The 24,641-nt window shown below is 39.7% G+C and overlaps 1 protein-coding gene across 1 annotated transcript in view; it reads right to left on the reverse strand.

Annotated features, from left to right (window-relative positions):
* The window catches only part of unc13a (unc-13 homolog A (C. elegans)), a 71,228-nt gene that overhangs the window by 44,448 nt on the left and 2,139 nt on the right, over positions 1 to 24,641 (reverse strand). The window contains exons 2-13 of the mRNA XM_051935325.1: positions 13,571 to 13,600; positions 11,884 to 11,983; positions 11,646 to 11,763; positions 10,655 to 10,778; positions 10,481 to 10,551; positions 10,305 to 10,359; positions 9,237 to 9,266; positions 8,883 to 9,096; positions 5,372 to 5,929; positions 5,183 to 5,279; positions 3,614 to 3,660; positions 592 to 670 (exon numbers count right to left, since the gene is read on the reverse strand). Of these exons, the coding sequence (XP_051791285.1) occupies positions 592 to 670; positions 3,614 to 3,660; positions 5,183 to 5,279; positions 5,372 to 5,929; positions 8,883 to 9,096; positions 9,237 to 9,266; positions 10,305 to 10,359; positions 10,481 to 10,551; positions 10,655 to 10,778; positions 11,646 to 11,763; positions 11,884 to 11,983; positions 13,571 to 13,600 (1,523 nt within the window). The remainder of the gene's footprint in view (positions 1 to 591; positions 671 to 3,613; positions 3,661 to 5,182; positions 5,280 to 5,371; positions 5,930 to 8,882; positions 9,097 to 9,236; positions 9,267 to 10,304; positions 10,360 to 10,480; positions 10,552 to 10,654; positions 10,779 to 11,645; positions 11,764 to 11,883; positions 11,984 to 13,570; positions 13,601 to 24,641) is intronic.

The following is a 24,641-nucleotide window of genomic DNA, read 5'->3' on the forward strand; positions in this document are numbered from 1 at the left end:
GAAAACAATGAACAGGAGAAATATGGAAATAAAAAGCAGGCAGACAGAAGCTGGATGGGGGAGGAGAGGAGTATATAAGATAGAGTATAGGGTTGAGTGAGAAAGTTTGAGGAGCTGAAAGAGTATTGTAGACGAAAGTGCTGAATGGAGGAACAACAGCAGAAAACAGAAAGAGCAATGGAGAGGTGAAGACAAAACAGAGAGAGAGAGAGGGAGAGAGAAATTTGTTAACTAGAACTAGAACAGAACTGATTAGCAGAAAAAGTGTCAGAGACAGACATGACCAACAAAAGTGGAGAGTGAGTGAACAGGAGATATAGACATAAAGGAGGAAGAATGGGGAGGAAGAGAAACAAAAGGGGCTTATAACTGAAGAATGTGAAAGAAAATAGGAGAAGGAGAGGGCAGGGACATAAAATCTTTGGAGAATAGACAGGGGAGAAGTGGAAGGGTTTTGAGAAAGAGAAAGTGAAAGGACAGGTGGTACAGAATACAATGAGAAGCAACTAGAGAGGGTGTTTACGAAGGGGTGAGAGGAGAGGAGTTACAAGGAATGGGTCATTAAGAGGGGGGCAGATTCAGAGTGCTCACCAAATCTCTAACTAGAGGCACCGCTTTCCTCTTTCGAAGGTCAGGCATGCTGTCTATGCTATACAGCGCCCCACCTGGCCTGCAGAGAGACAACAACAACATCATGTAGGCAACATCTTCTCCACCCTGCAGTGAGCCCAAAATGTGAAGGAACAACAGAACTTACATTGACACTAACAAGCAAAGTAGAACCTTTGTTACACTGGATTTGTGAGATTTCACATAGTGCAGAATGCAGTTTGTCTAGTTTGAAGCACAGCTGAGGAATGCTGGCCTGGATACCTGAAGACTCCTTGGACATTAAAGTGACACCCTTCAAAGCTCTTCCATCCTCCAGTGATGTATGACACCAGTGATATAAATGTACAACAATGCCCAAAGTTCACTTGAAGATGTAGAATTATATGCCCCTTTGTATCTATGTGGTAGAACCAGTTCATACTGACCTTGCAGCTAAATCACCAGAAATGTTAAGAAAGTGTACCAAGTATGCCAATGTCTTTAAATTTCAAGGTTCTACCACTTTTTAGGGCATAATAAGCCACTCTGAACCAAACAATTGCATGGATGTATCTGTGAGTGTTGATCTTGGGTACAAATATACATTTGAGTTAAGGGCATCATCTGTAAGTGTGTACAGTAGTTAAGTATATCAGAGTAATGGATGTACTTGGGCACTTGCCCTGCATTATTTTAGTTCTGTGTACTGGTACCATGGGAACAATGTAAACAACAGGAGCCAAAAGCACATGTGAGTCTATCCATGTGGGGCACAGTACACATTTTGAAGACAAATTTATATTTCCTACTCTTTCTGGTATGCCAGTAATATGGTTGCATATGTATATGCATATTAAAGATGTTGGAGCTGTTGATGTTCCAGTGTTGTGGCTGTAATCTAACACACAGATAGTACAGGACTAGTCAGATGTGCAACTGACATGGACCTACTTGAGCATTATGTTGCTACGAGCATTTCAGTATCACAGGAGTGTAAAATGCCATGTACATAATGGAATTAAAAAATAAGTTTGGTACTTTTCAGGTCAAAGTTATCTTATTTTATAAGATATATATTAATTTGTCATGGACAATTTTGTTCCTAAGTTATGTGTTTTTATAGATAAAAAAAATAATAATATATATATACTAGGGGGCTCTTCCCCCTGCTCGCAACCCCCATACGGGCACTATGCGCCAGCCACTTTGCGTCTCTGCCGCTTGCGTATGTGGATTTCATTTTCACCAAACAACAAATCTTTAAATTCTTGTGGATACGCCTCTTCATTGGGAAGAAACACTACTTTTCCCTGATGGCAACATGAATTAGACGATCTACAAGTCTCCGACTTAAAGTTTAAAGCCAAACAATATCTACATACTTCTGTCATATCACCTACTGTATGTCAATATATTCGATCTCTTTTCACTGTTCCGTTATTTCACTGAGTAATAATTTCCATTTGTTTGTGCTAATGCAATCTTTACTATCAGTTTTTTGAGACTTTTGAATTTTAGTACTTTCATAATCGCTAACCTGCTCTGCATGTGTACCGCACCAACGTTTTTGAACCTCTGTACGATGTTTTACTTTGTCTTCTACTCTTTGTCTTTTATTTCCGACCCCATTTGGAGCTGAGAGTGCAGGAACTGTGTCTGACAATAGCATTCACACAAATGAGAAGTGATTGGACTGTGGGTGTGGTTGTAAATGTTTGAGAGGAGGGTGGAACTTGTCAAAATCTCAACAAAATGATATTGGAAATAATTCATTTTATCACACATTCTTAACGCTATTTTTGCTCAGGTAAAGATGCATTCCTAATCACTTGTCTGATCACTGCAAATGTTGTGGGTGGAGTTTTTATTTAAATATGGAAGTGAAATACAACTAAACTACACACGTCTGAAACTGTTTAGCACGATATTACCTTATTAACAAAATATTTAAAAAATGCACATATCCAGGATGTAAAAATAAAATTAAAAAAAAAAAATTGTTTACAACAATGTCAATTTCATTTATTAGCAAATTGAATATTGGATAAATTAGTGGCTTTCATGTAGGGTGACACTGCAGTGCAGTCATTAGTGCCATTGCCTTACAGATCTACCATCCTGGGTTTGAATCTTGTGTTCAGTTGTTGCCTGTATGGAATTTGCACCTTGAGTCTCAACTCATTCATTGGTTAAGAATCCTATCTTCAATTCAGATGCACTGTATTGTGGGAATGTGCTTTTCCTGTTGATCTTTAGCTCTGAATTTCCCAGAAGTAAGTATTAATAGTATTTTTGCAAAAATGCACAAATGTTGCACCTTAATAATGGACGTGTGAATTATATGACATGAGTTATGTAAAAGTTTGTTTTTCTTTTTCCCATGAAAATTTTCACATCATTTGTTGTTTGAGAGATCTAGTCAGTATTTTTGCCCATTATATCATAAATTGTTTTTTCTCATTCTTCATAAAAATATGCAAATAAAATTTCTTCTCATCACTAGTCAAGTGCAGCAGGTAATATCTTTTCAAAACAACACAATCATTATTTCAAAATAACGCAATACTTTTGTGAAGTGATGCAATAAAATTTTTTTTGAGTGGCAGGAATAAGCTTTCATGCTGAATAACTTTCTTGCCTTGAATATAGACATTCGTTTTAAGGTTTTTGAATTCACGTTTGGACCAGTGCCCCATATACCCCATTTTAAACCACAAGAACAAGCTCAGCATTTAATTTATTTATTTATTTAAAAAATACATCACTTGAGGACACAACTTCCCATGACAAATGAATGTATACCATGACTGTATTCTTATCTTTGATTTAAAAAATGCATAACTTGTCCTTTAAAGAGCTGCCAAAAAGTCTAAATGGAACAGTGTTTGGGTTGTATGCAGGTGTGTTTAAATTGACTTAACTTTGCAGGTGTGCCAGTGTCATGAGTGTATCTGCATAGCACAAGTGACACATCTGGCCCTGTGGAAACCGAATGTGGCACTGCAGGTGCACATTTACTTACCCCCCTTTAAACCATAAGGATTGAGCCCCAACATTTTCTCCACGAGCCTGGTGAGGAGGAGAGAAGACAAAGATAGTTAGGTTTCTTGGAGTTACACCCTGTGCACAAATCCCTTCCTCCCTTCCTTAGCCAGTATTAGACATGAGAACCCCCCTCCCCATCTCTCTCTTTCACACATTCTTTCTCTCTTAAACCATCTCTCTCTCTCTCTCTCTCTCTCTCTCTCTCTCTCTCTCTTTCAGCTTGCAAAGGGGAACTGTTTGGTTCAGAGTCTCAGCTGCTGTTGTTTTCATGGACAAGCCATACCAAACCAGACACACCAAACTGTGAGGACCCACCTGTCTTGCCGTCTCCGAGTGCCCCAATGAATATCGCTATGGAAACAGCTGGTGACTGGAACACAAAGGTGAAGAAACAAAACAAAGTGCCAACAAACTGAAAATAATTCAAATCAAGACATCAGCAGACAGTGCCAATCAAAACAAAAGCAATGAATTAACAGGAGGAATGGAAGTAGCAAAAAAGAACTAAGCAACAAAGGTAAAAACAAAAAAGCTGACACACACAAAAACACCACAAGACACTGGGGCCAACACCGTGAGACTCTACTTCCTCCCCTTATTATCTACCAGTCACACCTTCACAGTGCCTGTCTCTTAATCTGTCTCTTAATCATAAAATAGCTCCAAGCATTTGGTCAGTGCCTTTATTAATAATAACTAAACCTTTCTCAGTGACTTCCAAATCCATTGATCAACACATACCCTAGGACCCACCTCCTCAACTAGTGATCTATACAACCCTCCCTTAGAGTCAGATTTAAATGCTGTGGAGAAATATGCCTTTACCCAGAGACCCCAAACATAAACCACTTCATGCTAAATCCAGTTACCCCAAAGAACCAAAGCTCCCACCACCAGTATGTACAGTCTTTACCCTGTAAACATTCTTCCATCAAGTCATCCTCTCACACTCAAGCAAACACTTTCCTTTCCCAGCTAAAAAAGTCTTTTCCTTCTTATTGGTCCATGCTTTCATCTGCCAAAAATAAATAGTCCCACTTCTCCCAGTATACACACAGTTCTCGACATCACCATTCTTTCAATGTGACTGCTGATCATTGACCCCTGCTCTTTTTCTTCCCCCTCCCAAACACATTCTTTCCTCTAAATAACTTCCCACTACTAGTTACAAACCTTAATCCTGTGTCATATTAACGATATTCCCAAAACGATTTTCCCTAGCAACTCTTGCAATTACAATACCCCCTGGTACTGATGAAATGAATCCACAAAATAGTCAGTGGACTCTACTTCTCTTCAACTAATCCTAATATCCCAATGCAGTAAGTTAGCAATGCTCTTTCTGCCAGTAACTAAGACTCAGTGTCATGTCCTTCCTTTTATATGGACACAATAATGCAATGACACTGTGGGTTGGATGAAACCTACTGCTTGTTTATGTTGCTTTCCTCTTAAAATGCATCCAAACCAGCGATTCACCCTATCTTTCCTTTGGCTCTCTTTAAAATCCTTTAACATGGGGCCACAAGCCCATACATCTGCTTACCTCCTGTAGCTGCATTCGGACCTTGTTGAAGAGCCTCAGCCAGTTAGCCTTAGCTCTGGACATGGAGTCATGCCCCACAGGCTCCTCCACACCAAAGCTGTGAAAAACAGAAAAGTGCCAGTAATGAAGAGATGGGAAAAAGACCAAGGAGCAAGATCTGAGTCATTTATATCATGCAGATGAGTTTACCTGTCCGGCAGCTTTTCTGGCTCTGTTGGGGGCACAGCATCAGGCTGTGTGGGCAGTGGTTCTTCAGGTGCCTGCCGATTTTCTGGAGCTGCCTCCTCTGTAGTCTGAGAAGGGATCTGTTGGGAGAGGGATGGCTGCTTTTCCAGAGTGGGCTTGACTGATGCCAAGGGGGCCGGTATTGTCTCTTCCTGCTGCTCAGTTAAGTAAAGATCAATATCCTCATCATAAAGGGGCTCTTCCTCATAGGCACCCTGGTCTTCCTCGGGTTCATAGATTTCTTCTTCCTCATAGAACTCATCTCCCTGCTCGTAGCCAACCTCCTCCTCTCCCTCATCACTGTAGATGCCAGGAGGTTCATCTGTCTCCCAGTCAGGTGACTCCTTGGTATAACTGACTGAGCTGTGGCAGGAGTGGTAGGACTCCTCTGCTTCTGGGTCATCATCCAGCTCTGACCCTCGAAGGCTCTCATTGTCTTCCTCAGGATAGAATTCTTCACTGAGCTGGGAGCTCCCCCGACTCAGCTCTGCTGAAGATGCATATCGACTACTGCCAGTCGGGCTGGGTGGACAAGAAGGGCAGACCAACTGAGCAGATGGGTGTGCCAGTGTGTAGATACGCACTTTGCACCACCGGTCACACAACTGTATGCTCGCAAACATGACTACACTCATGCACACGCACACATAATCAAACAGCACAAAAACACAACCACGCGAATGCTAAATTTACACATTACGCAATCACAACCTCACTTTCAGTTACATGCATGCTGACACAACTCACTCCTCCTTCTAACATTCAAGATAGATGGATTGTGAAAGACCTGGAGAAAAAGGTCTAATGCTTCAGAATGTGGCCTCCTGTTTTTATAGGTATAGACCAGCAAAGAAAATCAAGACCCTGTAAGGACGTTCACTAGTAGCTTGAGTGGCAAAGATTCCCCCTTGCAGTGTAGTCCGTTAAAAACCAAGCCCTTCTGTTCACATGACCTAAGATTAAGAGAAAAGGACAACCTGCAAGTTGGAAATTTAGTTCATTCCCAGCCTCTGAAGAATAAGTATAAGGAGGAAATCCACACTGCAACTGGCGCAGTCTGTATGTACAGAGGGCCCTGTCCATTATAATTGAGACAAAGTAAGAATTTCTGATTAATTGAAAACAAAAGGACACTAAGACATCTCTTAAGGTATTGATGCATTCATAAGCAAATCAGTAACTAAATGTACTTATCCTACTTTTCAAATTCAGAATAATGAGCGAATGCACAATAACTCCACTTTTATATCTATAGCCTATAGCGATCACACATCCACAACGGCACACATGATTATGCAAATAAGGACTCTGACGCAAATGTATTTGTGATTATACAAATTCACAAGGTACTTACACGCCTATAACTGCATGTAATCACAAGCTTACTCGCAGCTGGGTACATTCACATTCATACACTCCTCAAAAGTCAAGTAAGAGAAATACACACATGCTTGCAGCTATACGAACACAGAGTGAAACTCTTCACACATTTGTAATCATATTTACATACAATCACATTAGTAACTGCACAAAAGTACACAGTCACCTGTATACACTGCAACACTAGTACACAATTTTACAGGTACAGCCATTTGCTTTTAATCATATTGCACATAACTGCACACACAACTAGCTGGGCTCAAAATTGCATTCAGTCATATACACTGCAGAGCTACATATTACAACCACATGCTCTGCCAACTAAAAACACAGCAACATAAACGTAAAATCTCATGAATAACCCACCAAAGAGCTTCATACAAGCAAATACCCTCAAACAGACCACCACGCACACCCATGAGATTATCTTAACACACAAAGTATTACACAGTTGTAGTCACAACTAGCATTAGCAACACTGCATTACCTATAACTGTGCAGAGATATACATAGACCCACAAAAGCTGCACACACTCACACTCCAGCACACCATTAGGCATCCTGCATGCATGCGCAGGACATTGCACACGCAAAAGGACATGCAGAAGACACTCAAAATCAACACAGCAGAATGCGTGTGACCAGCAGCAACGCTAAAGAGGAGCAAAAAGCGCACATTCCCAGCATGGCTGGGCTACAGGAGAGAGTTGCACCCTCTTCCTAGTGTTAAAAATAGTACCTGGGCATCAGGCCTCTGTTATTAAAACAGACGCATCTGAAAGGACCAGACTGGTATCTGGAAAGGTTCACCAGTGTCCAGCAATACTGACACCCCATTGAATCCTTTTCTGAAATGTAATCCAGCACTGAATGGCACTGGCCATTGATGCCTATGCTTTGGGAATTTGAAGAAACAAACTGTTCAGCTCAGCTGTCCTTGCTAATATTTAATTTACTTGCCCACTCTGACTGATCACCTCACCATATTATATGTAGTCCTGTCTGCTCTCACCTTTCATATGCACACAAAAAAATTTCTGATAAATTCAGCCTCACTGACTCCTTAAAGTTTTCCTTTAATAATCAACCATTAATTACAGCCACCTCAATGTGACCTCTGCCATTTCTTCGCCCACTGATCTATGACTTCAGCTATCATTTATGACCACTTTGGTGTTACATACTTGCCATAAAGTACATCCCTATCTGATACATACATTATTATCTACCTGTGTGATCTTTATAATTTCTTATATCTGGTCTACTGTGACCTCAGGCATTGCTGACACATGACCACGTGTGTAACTCAGGTGTTACTCATAGCCAACCTGTGTAACCCAATGCCATCCCAATCTCTGTTCTAAAGCCCTGCCTCACTTGCTCATGCAGTGTTTCATGAAGTCCCAGCTACCACCAGGAAACTCATTAATGCACTCCAATACACCTTCTCCTGCTGTACTAAGCAACCATGCTGCTCCACTGCCTGACTCTGGTACACACGAGCCTCAGAAAATAAAAGAGAGAGACAGAGAGAGAGCACCAAGAAAGCACACATGCAGACATGGCCGGCACAGGACAGGGTACCCACCACAAGCACGGCTAGAGATGAAGGCTGGCCACCCACCTATCAGAGAGGGATTGCCTACTGTCTAGCGAGTACTGCCGACTGGTCAGCCTGCTAGAACCTGAGGCTGATTCAAGGTCGCTGCGCCCATTGGTGGCAGAGTCTAAGCTATCATAGCGTCTGCCAGGGAAGGGAGGAGAGGTCTGTCAGTACCCGCCAGAATGGTCATCAGATGCTCATCCTATCTACATGGGAGTTGCCACCTTATTGCTATAACAATGTGGCTATCTTCTGGCCAGTGCATAACAGCAGGGAGATGGTTATACCATGCACAGTTTGATATCCCACACACTACAGGAAATGATCCTCAGTGGCTAGACAGTGGGAAATATTAGCAGCTGACCACCCATGGGCTCACCATATGGGAAATCCCACATGTGGGAGAACTATTTTGCATGCCTATGTGGTAACTCCTTTAGGATGTAACAGAAAATGACTGTACAAGGGCTACACCACCCACAGAAGGATTACCTCATTGCCCTCTGGTGATCAGAAGAGTCCAAATCACAGCTGTGCATAGAGCTTGTGTATGAGTCCCGTGAGATCTGCTGCTGATGCCTCATTGGATACTGATGGACAGAGGCATTGGGTTGGGAGGTAGTGTAATAAGGTGGTGGAATGCTGTTACTGGTCTCACTACGATAATCACTGTCCCGGTCATCCACCGCACTGTCAGGGTCATCATCTATATGGGCGAAAAAAAGTGTTATCATATCTTTGCTAAAACAACATTTTTGTTGCTTTCCCCCTCTGGTCTGGTCACTCTAATCCTGGAGATTTTTGCTGAACCCCTGCCCTCCAACTCAGTGCAAAACCTGTACTCACTTTGCTGGTCCCACCAGAGATTCAAGTTACCTGCAAGGAGAACAGAAAAATAGAGGGGAGTGTAGGATTAGTCTTCGGTGGTCAGCAATGGAGAAAGTGGGAAGCAACCAGATTTCACTGCCCAGCAGTGAATTCATTGATGCAGACTAGGTGACAAAGTAGCCTGTTTTATTTGTCATTGCTGAATATAGACACTAGATCCTACTAGTCATAAATTAATATACTGACCTGAAGAAGGCAGTAAGTTAATAGATCTCACTGGTTAGGGGTAACTTCAGGGACCCAGGAAAAGTAACAGTAAATTGTATCTTAGCAAGCAATGATGACTGCATTAACCTAGAGAAGGTGATAGGTAGACCTTACTAAGGCAACAGGAAACCATATGTCATTGGCCATTACAGACTAATGTCAACCAATTATACTTGAAATATACTAATCACAATAACCTCAAGAAGATCAGAGATGATCTCAATCAACTGCTGTAGGTTGTGTAATTCAGACCACTATAGCCTCAACAACATGTCAGTGAAGGAGAGTTTCCTGACGAGGAGTGAATACAAGCCAGAAACCATGAGGGGGAACCACGTCTTATGGTATTGTTCTGACTATATTAACTTAAAGAATACAGTATTTCAGTCCAATCTCACTGACCAGCAGTAACTTCATTCATTTGGTGGTGGCAATAAAGTATTGCATAGAACTAATCACAGTGACCTAGAAAAGTAACAGATCAAAAGTTCTACCTGGTCAGCATCTACCACATCATTCTGGTGGTCATCTAAAACAACTAAACAGACTCAGTGATGCAGAAATAAAGGTGATAAGAAATCATAAATTACTGGAAAGTTCCAATTACAATGACCAAGAGAAGATGCAATAAATAAGGCCTCATGGGTCAGTAATGACCACCGTGATCTAGTGGGCTTTGCAAGATAAGGCCTGTGAAGACCATTCTGAATGGTAGAAGATGACAGAAGTCACATTTCTCTTGCCGGTAATAACCAAAATGATTCTTGGAAGATGACAAAAATGAGTCTCCCTTGATTTATGCTCTCCAGGAATACTTACAGCACTGAGTCCCTGGCACAGGAAGCGGGTGCTCCTGCTCTTCCTGGTCTGTGTACTGAAAGTAGAGTCATGGTACAGGAGGTTAGTGGAACTGGAATCATGAGTCAGTTTTTCCTCATATGCTGTTGACTTTTTCAAAGAGGTCAAGACTTTCTTAAATCCCTACAGCTACTTACATCCTGGTCCCGCAAGGCATTCAGCTGTTCCAACTTCTTTGCCCAATAGCGTGCCTCCTCCTCTGGGATATCTGGTGAAAGAAAAATGAGATACAGGATGCTAATGAAATCCCTTTGCCCATCCCATATATTACCACTAAGTGACAGCACTGGTCCTTCCACTACAGGGCTTACCAAGAGGCAACTCAAAGCGTGTGTCAAGAAGAACGCGATGGAAGGTAGGGTCCTTGGTGCCACAGATCTCACTGTCTGCCATGATCACCTGGGAGTCAAGGGTGAGCCACTCTCCTGGGCCTTCCTATAAAAACATAGTTGGGAAGAAGATGAGCTCTTAAACACACCCTGGACAGAAATTAAGATGAATTCAAAGGCGGACTGACATAGAATACTGAATTTTGCATATACAGTAATCCCTCGCTACTTCGCGGTTCACTTTTCGCGGATTAACGACTTCGCGGATTTTATATGTAAGCATATCTAAATATATAACACAGATTTTTCACTGCTTCGCGGGTTTCTGCGGACAATGGGTCTTTTTACTTCTGGTATTTGCTTCCTCAGTTGGTTTGCCCAGTTGATTTCATACAAGAGATGCTATTGGCGGATGGCTGAGAAGCTACCCAATCAGAGCACGCAGTTAAGTTCCTGTGTGCTGCTGATTGGCTCAGCGATGGAGTGCTGCATTAACCAGGAAGTCTCATCTCACTCATTCAGCATTAACGTGCTCTTGCTACTGCATTCAGGGGATTATCACCTTCATCGTCATCATTTTTACTGCGCAGCATATTCATCACCATCATCACGTCAAATATAGCTACGTGTACTTCGCTATACAGTAAGTGTAAACTTGTCTACCGATTTCATATTGCTTAGCAGTTGTCCCTGTTATTAATAGAGTAAAGGGAGGGTTGTAAACAATACAGGGAGGGTTTAAAAACGTCCAAATACACGTTAAATAATTAAATAAATATGGTGTCCCTACTTCGCGGAAATTCAGTTATTGCGGTCGGCCTTGGAACCTATCTCCTGCGATAAGTGAGGGATTATATTTAATATTCTGATTCAACAAATGATATTGGAATCCTGCAAACAACAGCAACACTAACACTATTTCCACATACTCCCTGTACCCATCTTCTCCTCACACCATTAAGGGGCACAGTACCTCATTTGACTGGCGGATGCTGTGCAGAGGGATCCACACTGTGCCCATCATGGTGTCCCAGATGAGACCTTTGTTCCATAGCTCCACCGTTAGCCCAAGATCAAGGCGGCTGATCTCGCTAAGTGACAGAATGAGACAATTAGAATTTGGTACCACTGTGCATTTCTGCAATGAACATAAAGCTGAATATACAAGAAATGAAGTTGAATGGGATCAGGGTTGGCCTATTGTCACTCACAACATAAAATCTTGTTCCCAGCATGGCTGGCTGCCCCTAACAGCGATCGTTGTGCTCTTCACATTCTGAACCTTGAGTGACACATACGTATTGAATTTCTCTAGAAGAGACAAGAATAAAATAACATCAGAATGGGAATCAGTTTATCAAACAGGTAGATCCACCAGGCATACTGTACATAAAGAGTAAATTCAGCATGGACACAGACTGAGTACCAAATGCTGAGAAGAATAAAATGAACATAACTAAAAGTTGTGTACAGGTGAGGCAAGAAATTGGGGGACAGGGAAGGTACATGAGAATGGAAAGAGTCCAGAAAAAAAAGTGGTCTTTAAAAAGAACAGTACATAATCACGGAGCAACAGATACCCAGTTAAAGGTGAGGACCACTAGGGGAGATTAGGTTGTGTACAGGAGGGGAAAATGTTAATTTCATATTCAATGAAAAGCTGAAGGGGTTAGGAACCTAAAGTAATGGGGGAAGAATATCAGTCAGTTACGCAATACTGACATCATAATGTGCTGTAAATGGGTATTATAGTGCAGTATCAAACAGATGTCACTGATAGAGTAACTGAAATTAAATGGTGTTAGGTGTCAATGGAAGGAATGACGATGCTAAATGGCAGAGGTGGAAACACAAGTGGAACATAGTGGACTATGGAATAAAAACAATAAACAGTAAAATAATAGTGAAAGCGAAAGCAGGTTGATGTAGAAAGATTCTATAACATGGATGTTAGGTGCAGTTTAAAGGCAAGCAGTGTAAGTGTGGTTACACTGGGAGTGGGTGTGGTCTTGATGGGAGGAGCAACTTTTAAAAAGTCAGCAACCAATGTAATCCTGACAGTAGGAGCAATGCAAAGTAAAGAGTAGGATATTGCTGATGACATGGTGTTGTGTAGCACCAGAAAAGAGAAAGTGGAGAGGAAGTTGGAAGAATGGAGAAAGACTTTGGAAGACAGAGGATTGAAGATAAATAGGAAGAAGACAGAATATATGAGATTTAATGATGATCAGAATTCAGAAGATAGCCTGCAAGGAGAGCTACTGAAAATAGTGGATTAATTTAAATATCTAGGATCATTGGTAGCCCAAGATGGAAAATTAGATGCAGAGATAAATCATAGAGTGCTGTGTGGATGGAATAACTAGAAGAAAGATATCAGGAGTACTGTGTGATCAAAGAATTGAGGTAAGGATTTTAAGAAAGTGGTAAGACCAACAATGATGTATGGAGCTGAGTTATGGGCAGTAAAGGGAGCGCAGGAGAATAACTTACAGTAGATGTGGCAGAAATGAGAAATGGATGTATGGAGTTACAAAAAAGAACAGAATAAGAAATTTCACAATCAGAGGTACAACAAAAGTGAGAGAGATATCTAAGAAAGTACAGGAAAGTAGGTTAAAGTGTTATAGACTTGTGATGAGGAGAGAAAATAAATATGTGTACAACAGAATGATGGGAATGGAAGTACAAGGAAAGAGAAAGCGAGGGAGGCTAAAGTGAAGGTGAATGGATAAAGTAAAGAAGATTTGAAGAAAATAAAATGACTGAGGAGGATGTGCAGGACTGAGCTGTTTGGAGAAGGTTGATCAAGCACATTGACTCCATATAAAAGTGGGGAAAACTGGAAAGGGAGAAGAAGAATATAGATGAAAATACCATATATAAAACACAACTCACCCTGCGGACCATCGAGTTTGGCTTTCTTTACTGGAAAAGTAAAATAGAAAGAGAGGTTATCAGCTCCATACACCTAGAACAGGACACATACAAGAGTCTGCAAATAAATTTGAGTGTCACATATTCCCATGTTCACATATAAGGCTCCTCAACTCTAGCAAATATTATTGTGTCAATCTATGTGATTAACTAGTGCATGCAAGCTCGCGATGGAAACTGAACAATAAACAGAAGAGTATAGCAAAGGTGACAAAATCCCAGTAACTCACTGTACATTGTCAATGTAGTTTCAAATTCAAAAATATGCTATCAGATCACTTCAATTCATCAAGAATGCAACAGCCTTCCATCACAGTGACACAGTATTCTGTCCTCCATACTAGGGGCAGCATATATTGTATACAAAATGCTAGTGCTGGCTTACTGGGCTGACAGTTGTGCTGGCCATGTCAATCAGCCAGCAGCCATATTATTTGCATTTCAGAACAGGTAATTCACCTGAAGCTAAACATGCTTGATTCCAGACAGTACTTGGAGGGGAGACCACCTAGGAAAAACTTGGGTTGCTGCTGGAAAAGGTGTTGCTGAGGCCATCGGGGTCTCTTACCTTGTGGTCAGTGTGTGAATCCCAGTGCAGTGACTGGGCCATTATGCTGTAAAAACTGGCACTGTCCTATGGATAAGAAATACTGTAAAAGAGAGATTCTGACTCCCAGTGTTGATAAAAAGATCTCTGAACATCTTTTGAAAAGAGTAGCGTTTTTCCCAATGTTTTGGCTAAATTGCCCACCATGGCTTTGTTATTCTGACCCCATAATAATCCTCTGTCTCTTACTGGATAACTCTCTCTCACCCCTTCACCACCTAATAGCTAATGTGTGGTGAGCATACTGGTGTGAGAATTGCTGGCGTCACATCATCCAGGTAGATGCTACACATAGTCATAATGGTTGCCCAAAGTTTATGTAAACTGCTATATAAATGTATTTAATTATTATTAATATTATCATGCACATTTGTACACCAGACACATCTTATACATCAGCAATCCCTTGATGGTTGTTATCATCGTGACCGGAATGGTTGAATCCATTTCTAGGTTCTAAAAACCACCAAAGACCCAACTTCTCAAATGTCAGTTATTTAACCCCAAAGTCTGACACCTCATTTTTGTTTTTCTACTACACTTCTGATGTATTGACTAAACCATTATTTTGGTATCAATCCACTTTGTTACTAACCATTTTGTGTTCTCTTTCTCTTCTTAGTGATGTGCTGTCACTGCTACATTAAACAACAAACCCCTCCTGGCCCTGGATGTGACTTTAACAGCAGATGAGAGAAATGATGTCAACAGTGGCTGACCCTAGTGTCACAATGTCACACATCCGTCCATCCATCCAACCATCCATCCATCCATCCATCCTATCCTAGCAAGCATAGGGTACAAGGTAAGAATTTATGGACAGGGTGCCAGTCTAGACATCATACGTTTCCATCACAAGTATAGACATCTGTCGTCTCTGTAATTAATGCATGTAGACTGTCCAAGAAGGGTCTCGTTATCCATCCAGTCTTAGTTCAATACATGGACTACTAGGGGGCTTTCCCCCTGCTCGCTTTGCTCGCCAACAACCCCGGCCTGTGCTACGCGCCTGCCACTTCGCATCTCTGCATCTCACGTTTGTGGATTTCACTTTCACCAAACAACAAATTCTTTAATTCTCGTGGATACGCCTCTTCATTGGGAAGAAACACTACTTTTCCCTGATGGCAACACGAATTAGACGCTCTATAAGTCTCTGACTTAAAGTTTATATCCGAAGAATATATTCGCCGTTATTTCACCGAGTAATAATTTCCATTTGTTTGTGCTTTACTATCATTTTTTTGAGACTTTCGAATTTTACTACTTTCACTATTTCTAACCTGCTCTGCATGTGTATCACGCCAATGTTTTTGAATTCTTTATGATGTTCTACTTTGTCATCTACTCTTTGTCTTTTATGTTTTATTTCCGGCCCCGGGTGTGGTTAAATCTCTTGGCACAAAGTCTCGTCTCGTGGGACGTGAAAGTATCTTTCTGAAAAGTCACGTCTCGTCCCAGGCTAAAAAATCTCGTCTCATCCCAGGATTTATTTATTATAATAGAGAGATATGCTATTCATGTTTTCCAAACATCATGACCCTCCCTAGGATTTGTGACAATGAGAGTTTTTATTTCCCTCCCCATACAAATCTTATATACATTCTACAGTTTGTTTAGCTGAGTGCAGATTGGTGCAGATATTTAAAAAAATGCAACAATATGCTACAGAATACGACATGGCAGAACTAAATTACAAAACAAATCAATGGCAATAAACAATATCTGTAAGTATCAAAGACACTCAGCAGAATCAAAATTAAATATATAAATTAATTAAGTAAATAATATAGTATATGGAGCACAAGGATATAGCAGACACATTTTAATGAACAAAGCAATAGCAACAGCAGTACCAAAAACAAATAAATAAATGTATCAGAGAGAACAAGTAACAGACAAAGGAAGTAACAGAACTTTAGACATCCTGTAACATTGATTTGGTAGTTTAGTCTGATTGGTTATATAATGGAGTCTTGGGCAAGTGTCAATGAGTTGAAAGTATGTGAGTTAGCAGTGGCTAAAAACTGCCTTAGAGTCTGTTTGCATGGCAGTGAATGCTACAGTATCACTTGCTGGATAGTGTGTGTGGTGGGAAAGCAAATCATTTGTAAGTGGGGTATGTGAGGCCTGAGACAGCTAGCTTTTCTTCAGTAATTTGTTTCTTATGCCTTTGGTCATTATCTGGGAGACTTATTAGTTATTTTTCAGCTTCTAAGTTTTGGTACAGAATTTTCCTGCATTTTATGAAGTCTTTATTTTAGTACACAGTTGGCCATAAAACCATCCCAAGAGCTAGGCATTTCATTATTTTTGGCAAGTGCTCAAAATTTTCTCATTTTCAAATTAAATGAAAGAGTTTTATTTATTATGATTACTGCTTCATAACAGTTTAATCACCTGTTTACTCCAAAGTTTGTCTTCATATTACAGAATATCGGCAGCATGGTAGCGGTTAGTGATACATAAGCACGTAAGAAATTAGACAAATGTAAAAAGACTATTTAGTCCATCAGGCTCGATTGTTTAAGCAGAGGTTCTCAGTGTCGGTCCTGGGGGCCCACTGTGGCTGCAGGTTTTTGTTCCAACCAGCTTCTATTTTTAATTGGACTCCTGGGCTAATTAAGTGAACTATTATTTGTCAGATTCTGTGTTTTGGGAAAAATGTAGAAATTAGAAAACTAATTTTGGTATATTAAAATGTACCAAGCAGTTATATTGGAATAATGTATTTTGTTTTCTTTTTAACAATATTTTCATCTTGATTTTTATTCTGTTTTTTGCCAAGTGTTCTAATTGTTTAATTAATTAATTATTTTCTAATTAGTGGGTCTAAAGCTGAAGTAGTTTCAGCCTTTGATTATTCAGGTTGTTTACCTGGCTGTCTGCTGCTCTGCTGGTTGTCATTATTAAGATACAATAAAGGAAGCAAACTGCACAGAGAAGGGGCAAAATATAATGAAATCAACAAAAGGGAGTGAAGCTTTTAAATCTATAGCAAAAATGGAAATATTCCTAAATGTCTTATTAATGTAAGAATCATGCTGTGGTGCTTTCTTAATGTAGAATAAGAGACGAGAAAAAAACAGCTAATTAAATGAGATCAGTGTTGTCTGGTGTTGTCACTGATTATGAATCTGGTTGGAACAAAAACATGAAGCCACAGTGGGCCCCCAGGACCGACTTTGAGAACCCCTGGTTTAGTGAAAAGCCAAGCTGCCCCAATATCTCATCCAGATAGTGTACTTCGCAAAGGTTGTCAAGATTTCTGCTTCAACTACGTGTTTTGGTAGTTTGTTCCAGATTTCCACAACTCTTAGCATAAAGAAGTGCTTCCTAGTTTCAGTCCTCAATGCACTTCCCCATAATTTTCAGTAGTGTCCTTGAGTATACGTATGATTCACCATTCATTTGAAAGAATTCTGCTAGGTCTACTTTATTGATACCTTTGGAAATATTGAAGGCCTGGATCAGGTCCCCATGGAGTCTCCTCTGCTCGAGACTAAACGGGTTTAATTCTCTGAGCCTGTCACAGTGTGACATGCCCTCAAGTCCTGGGACACTGACTCTTCTCCTCAGTGCAGCTTTAAGCATTGCTGTATCTTTCTTGTAGCATGGTGTCCATAACTGCACACATTACTCCAGATGCGGTCTCACTAGTGTATTATATAATCTAAGTATAACGTCCCTCGGTGATGTGCGCAGACCTTCTGGAAGGCACTGGCTCAGAAGCGGGATTAGAGACACCATGCAGTCCCCACATTGATGGATTGAAGGCCAGATGTCCACATGACCATCATCATTTAATTCGTCCACATGAAGCCTGAAAACCATGAGGACTGATTGAGATCATTTATGTTAGGTAGAATGACCAGTGGGGGCTTGGGTGGTCTCGTGGCCTCAGAACCCCTTGTTTTTTTCTCCAGCCCTCTGGAGTTTTTTTTTTTGGTTTGTTTTTTCTGTCCTCACTGGCCATCTCACCTTACTTTATTCTTTGTTACTTAGTATTGTCTAATTTTATTTTTATATTTTTCTTTTTTCTCTCTTTATCTTGTAAAGCACTTTGAGCTACATCATTTGTATGAAAACATGCTCTAGAAATAAAAGTTGTTGTTGTTATTATGAGTCAAGTTTTGTTACATTGCAATCCTGGACTCATCAGTGTTTCACTTCTGCAATTTTTAATTTCCCAGGAAATTTGGATGTAATTTCAAGGGCATTATAATATTCACAGCCTTCTGTCCACATTGCTGAATATTTATATATTATCAGGAAAGATATTACACACCCACTACTGTTCCTACACTTTATATTCTTAATAACACATCTTAACAACACCTAACAGAAAATCACAAAATTAGTTCATGCAGTGCTTGAAGTGAGCCGGTACTCACACACTCTTCAATCAAGTAGTGACGCAGCCCGGTGCTCAAAGCTTCACGGGAGACCACCCCCCCAACTCTTTGATTGAATGTCACTGTATCACCATTAAAAAGACTACTGCCAGTAATTTGGTTCCACTTCAAGCGCTGGGTCCATGAATACCAGACGAACCTTAACAGCAAGAGTTCACATCAGAGAACATCAAGTCAAAGATTTTTCTCCCTCTATAAAGTGCCTTTTGTGAGTCAGTTATTCAAGAATCCACTAGACCTGATCATCTGTTAGCATAGATTACCATTCTTTTTTTGTGCATTAATCATTCAGCAATGAAATGAACATTTTGTTATGATCCTGAACCCTAAATTACAATATTAAATGGCTGTAGTTGTCAGCTTTTGGATTTTAAAGCAAAATCTTCTCTTTGCATCCTATGTTTTGATAGGTTGCAATGACTTCATATTTTTTAATAATTAAATCACTCTTGACAGAATTAGAACATCAGAGAGCTGGTGTTGTCATAGATTTATGAATTTGGACTTAACTGAACTTGGAAAGATTTCATTCAGCAGTTGCTGTAGATACAGGCAATGTGGCATTGAATTGCAGCAATTGGAACCACTCAATCAGCATCACACTCTTTCAGTATACCCAGCATTGCTTGGTTGGTAATCTTTGGATAGGTTTATACAGAATGAAATACTCTGAACTGTATCAGTAAACCAAAGCCACCTAAGCTTGAATGGCACTGCCAAATTTGAAACCTGAGATTGGTCCCTTGGAGGCACGCTTTCATGATGCCAATAGTTTTACAATGCTTTGCTTTGTTACAATGCACTTGAGTTAATAGGCAGAAAAAGCTGTTTGCTGTAAGAAACAGTGCTAGGGTGTTGTACCATGTTAGCCATTATGGATGCAATGAGAAGTCAAGCAAAATGACACCTTTTATTGGCTAACTGAACAGATTACAATATGAAAGCTTTCGAGGCCACTCAGGCCCCTTCTTCAGGCAGTTTGTAATCAAAACTATCATTACAAAATGCCTGAAGAAGGGGTTTGTGTTGCCTCAAAAGCTTCCATGTTGTAATCTGTTCACTTACTCAATAAAATGTGTCATTTTGCTTGACTTCTCACTGTAAGAAACATTTAATTTATAAAACACAGATAAGCGTAACAATTGAAAAGCATGACCAGCACACAAATCTTTATTATAGTTTTTGTGGAAGAAATGCCAATAATTATCATTGATAACACTTTATTATGATAGTAAACAGTAATCTACCTAACTTGGATAAGGTATGTGATCAGAAGTGATTAATTAATTTCTAATGGGAGTAAAGGTCACCTGGGCCAATGAGGGGATAAAGGTCCAGGGCCTAAGCCACAATAGCTATTCATTTGTGCATGTCCCAGTTTTTTATGATTTTTGTGGCTCAACATGTCCAGTGTTCTGGGTTTAAATTAGGTGTAGAGCTACTTGTTAAATATAGAAGTCATGGAAAGCTCAATTAAGAAATTGGGTAGAATATTAACACATTGGTTAACAAAGCTTCTTCACTGATCAAGCAGCCGGCTGCTGCTGTTTGCATGAACTCTGAATGATCTCTCTTTGTCATTTGGGGATTTCCACCAAATGCTCCAGTTTTGCTTCCACATCACCCTAAGATGTAAAGGTTAGTTTATTTAGCAATTACAAATTGTTCCCTTGTGTGCATGTAAGTGTGTTAAAATATTGTATGTTATAACAATTCTTATCAAAATATGCATTTTGATATGCAGTAACAAAAAGTTGTTAATGGGTAGTACAGTATAATCTAAACGGGTGGCTATTGATGAATGGTTATGTTTACACAGAGCCATTAATAGTTTGCACCATCATATGGCACTTTACTGTGCTAATAAGATTAAAAAGTCAGATTTATCAAATAATTTGTTCAAATGGATAACTAAACACATGTCTGTCAGATACAAGACATTAGGAGGACTTGGATGGAAACCTGCGGGATGTTACACAGCAAGGGTCAAAAGAGATTTCCTTCTCAAATATCTTAACATACACAAAGATAAAAAAAAAGTCTTCCGCCATTTTTAAGCAACCTCAGTGTGGAGTTGGCTCATTCTCAGCATGTTCACCTCAATTGTGTACTAATACTCTTGTTTTCATCCCATTTCCAAAATGTATTGTAGCTGTCAGCTTCATTCCTGACTCTAAATTGACACATTAAGAGCATAAGTGTGGGCATGTGTGAGTGTACCTTGTGATGTCCCATCCAGGATTGGTTATTGCCTTGAACCCTTTTGCTTTTATGATAGTGGGTTTGATGATTGATGGATGGGTGGGTTGGTTAAGCAGAACAGAGTACATCATACTTCTGAACCTAAGACCTTAAAAGTGGATTAAATGGGTCTGCAAATGGAGAGATGGACAGACCGTGCCTTACTTTGTGCCAGCCCAATAAGCAGGGAAACATATAAGAATAAATGAAGCTAAATTAAACACAAGAGTTGTTTTCTCCAATATATTTCAGTATGACAGATTTCAATGAATTTCATTTTGCACTGTATAGCACTCTTCACCGAATGGAACTTCAGAACACTTATACAGAGGACAATTACAGTGTCTGCAAATAGGTGGCACAGTGGTTCAGTGTCTCCCCCAGATCCCCATTTGACTCCCACGTGGATTATGGGTGTTTATTTTTCTCTCTGTATTCATGTAGGTTCCACAGTCTACAGTGTAAATTAACCTATTTTTAGTTGGCATGCCCTGTGTAATGCAGCTGACCCACCCAGGGCTGGTTTGTGTCCTGTGCCTATTTCTGTTGAGGCTCTGGCTCCCCATGATCCTCTATGATGTAAAGCAGAAGCAAAAAACTGATGAGAGAATGTAGGTATGTTAAATGGAGGGCGGTGACTACTACAGATCAGTGCTGATGAAAAGACAGAGCAGCTTGCTCACGTTCACCAGTGATAAAAGGACTAGTACCAACCTTTCTAGAAGTGGAGAAAAGGCCAGTTCAGAGGGAAAAAATCATGTTTCAGATATTGAACTCTCTTCTGGGATGACGCAGATGACTTCTCACTGCTGGCTGCTGCTGCCATTTGGCTAGTCAAATTTGTCAGTCTAGCTTCAACAGCTGCTTATAATTAAGCCATTTTAGGCAATTTAGAAACCGACTGCTCAGCCTTTTCAATGCCCTATCACTTTTGTGTGCCAGACAGAATTTTGTTTTTCATAAATCATCTTCAGAGGGCGACATAGCAATCCAAAAAACACCTTGTGAGGAAAAATGGCACAGTAAAATAAAGTGGGATGGCTTGCTTTTGAACCAATACTCATAAAGCTGTCATTTTTTTCATTTTCTAAACCTGCTTGTTGGAGTTCAAGGTGGTGGAGTTACAAAACCTATTCTGGCCACAGTGGGCTCGAAGCAGGATACACTGGATAGATAGATAGATAGATAGATAGATAGATAGATAGATAGATAGATAGATAGATAGATAGATAGATAGATAGATAGATAGATAGATAGATAGATAGATAGATAGATAGATAGATAGATAGATAGATAGATAGATAGATAGATAGATAGATAGATAGATAGATAGATAGATAGATAGATAGATAGATAGATAGCCTCTGAACACACACTAGAATAATTAAAAGCAAGAAAATTAAAAACAAAGTCACAGTCACAGTGATGCATTACGCAGGTGTATAACCATTGGTATAAAGGAGTCCCCGTAGCTTTTCTTGACACACTTCTGCTTTATAAGTTGTTGGTTGAAAGTCCTCTGTGTTACTGGGTCAGACAGAGGATGTGCATCACAGAGTTGTAGAAGATGTGAAAATGGTACCTCAGCACATAGCACACAAGCATGGATGGCACTTCATTCCATTGTAGGACACAAGCATACTCATATTTGAACAGGTTATAGCCTGAATCAATCTAACCTTCATGTGTTTTGGATGTACTTGCAAAACCTGTATAGCTGTGTAAAGCCAATATGTACAAAGACAGAACATGCAAAATCCCTATTAAAAGTTACAGGCTTGAGACTCTGATATCTGTGGAGCTTTGAGGCAGCACTTACCATGGTGCCACTCACTAATATCTGTATGACAGTTTACCTGATTTATAAACACCAGAGAAACAGAACTCCAAAATGGACATTGGAGCATGGAGAATTTGGATCATAATTATTTCTTTTATGAAACTTGCAAAATGGACGTTTTCTGCTGTTTTATTTTCTCTGAAGGGACACTTTAGACTGAGTTGTCAATTCTACATTGAATATTTAAGTATCATGGATTATCTTCATAACATGTAAGTTTTTTTTTTTTTTGTCTATTGGATTGTGTTAAGAATATGAAAAAATGAATGAAAATGTTTATGTAGATGTACAGTTGTTGGTTTCCAGATCTGTCCATTCTGTATTGTATTATTCCATAATGTGCACACCAGTAATGGTAATAAAGTAATTTCCCAATGTTTCCTCCAAAATCTTGAAGAAGACCCCACGTAGTTATTTAAGCATTTTCCCCAATGTGATATAATCAGCAAATCCTATATTAGGGATACAGTTTCAAATAGTAAATCCAAACCCATTTTAAGAGTTGAAAGTCTGGGTCCATTTCCTTCCTAAATCTGGATCAGGAATAGTCAATAAAAATATACAGACAATAATATCCAAACAATAACTGATGTTTAACATAGTACAATTTACATTAGTGCCTAGATAAAATGACCTGAAACCAATTCACCATATACTGTAAATATACTGTTCAATCTCTCAAATCTAGGGTCACTGCAGATGAGGCAGAAACCAAACTTCATTGGCTGACCATTCACCACAAACATGTACATTTCACACCCACACTCTCTACTAATGGGACCAGTTTATAGTTGCCAATTTACCCAACTGGTATGTCTTTCAGCGGTAAGAGGAAAACAACATCAGCCAGGGAGAACATAAGAACTCCAGAGAGGCAGCCACAGGTCCAGAATATGAAGCTGGTCTTGTGCAGCTTTAAGACAGCCGCCATAAACGCTGCACCATGCATGCTGCCCACCCTACTTATTATATACAGTATAACCATATGTTACAGAAGAGGTAACAAATGCATAAAGTATATATTTTAGGAAATTAACACAAATAACAAATATTTTTACAGATCATGTACTATGAGACAAATGAATGTTTGTGTAATAACATTTTGAGACAGATGTATGTTTTGAATGACGTTCTAAACTGTTGTTAACCAAATTCAGAGCTATGGGGAGACGCATGCTGTAGAAGATTAGAAATATCTTTATATTATAAAAGCAATGTTTTATAGGACTCCAGTTAAAAATTACTCTTTAATAATAACTTTGATTTGTATTTTTACAAAGTAAATATAAATTAGTTTACAGAAAAATATAGTGAAAAGTCAAGCAAAATGACACCTTTTATTGGCTAACTAAAAAGATTACAATATGCAAGCTTTCGAGGCAACTCAGGCCCCTTCTTCAGGCAAGATGTAATCATCTCTGCCTGAAGAAGGAGCCTGAATTCCCTCAAAAGCTTGCATATTGTAATCTTTTAAATTAGCCAATAAAAGGTGTCATTTTGCTTGACTTTTCACTACATTCATAATGGCTGACACGGTACAACACCCTAGTACTACAGAAAAAACATATGTTAACCCAAATGCCCCTGTTTTGAATACATTCTGTGTGTGAAGTCGCTGAAATGTGTTATTAGAAGATTAACATCAATTACTTCATGAGATAAAAATGAAACTGAAATTCTTTGTAAAACGTGATAAAAGCTTACTTTATGCTTCTCCTTCTAGACTGACAGATAAAACACATGTATTGATGTTCTGCTATGAATTGGTGCTTCCATGCCCAGCCAGGCCAGTGCTCCAGGGATGGCACCAGCATCAAGCTCTCCTGATACACTGGTTAGTAAATGGATAGATGTGTAAATAAACTGACCTCTTTAGAAACAGCTTATATGGACAATGACGCTCTTGACTCACTGGGCTCAAATCCCAAC

The sequence above is a fragment of the Erpetoichthys calabaricus genome, chromosome 12 (assembly GCF_900747795.2).
Source record: "Erpetoichthys calabaricus chromosome 12, fErpCal1.3, whole genome shotgun sequence".
Classification (NCBI taxonomy): domain Eukaryota; kingdom Metazoa; phylum Chordata; class Cladistia; order Polypteriformes; family Polypteridae; genus Erpetoichthys; species Erpetoichthys calabaricus.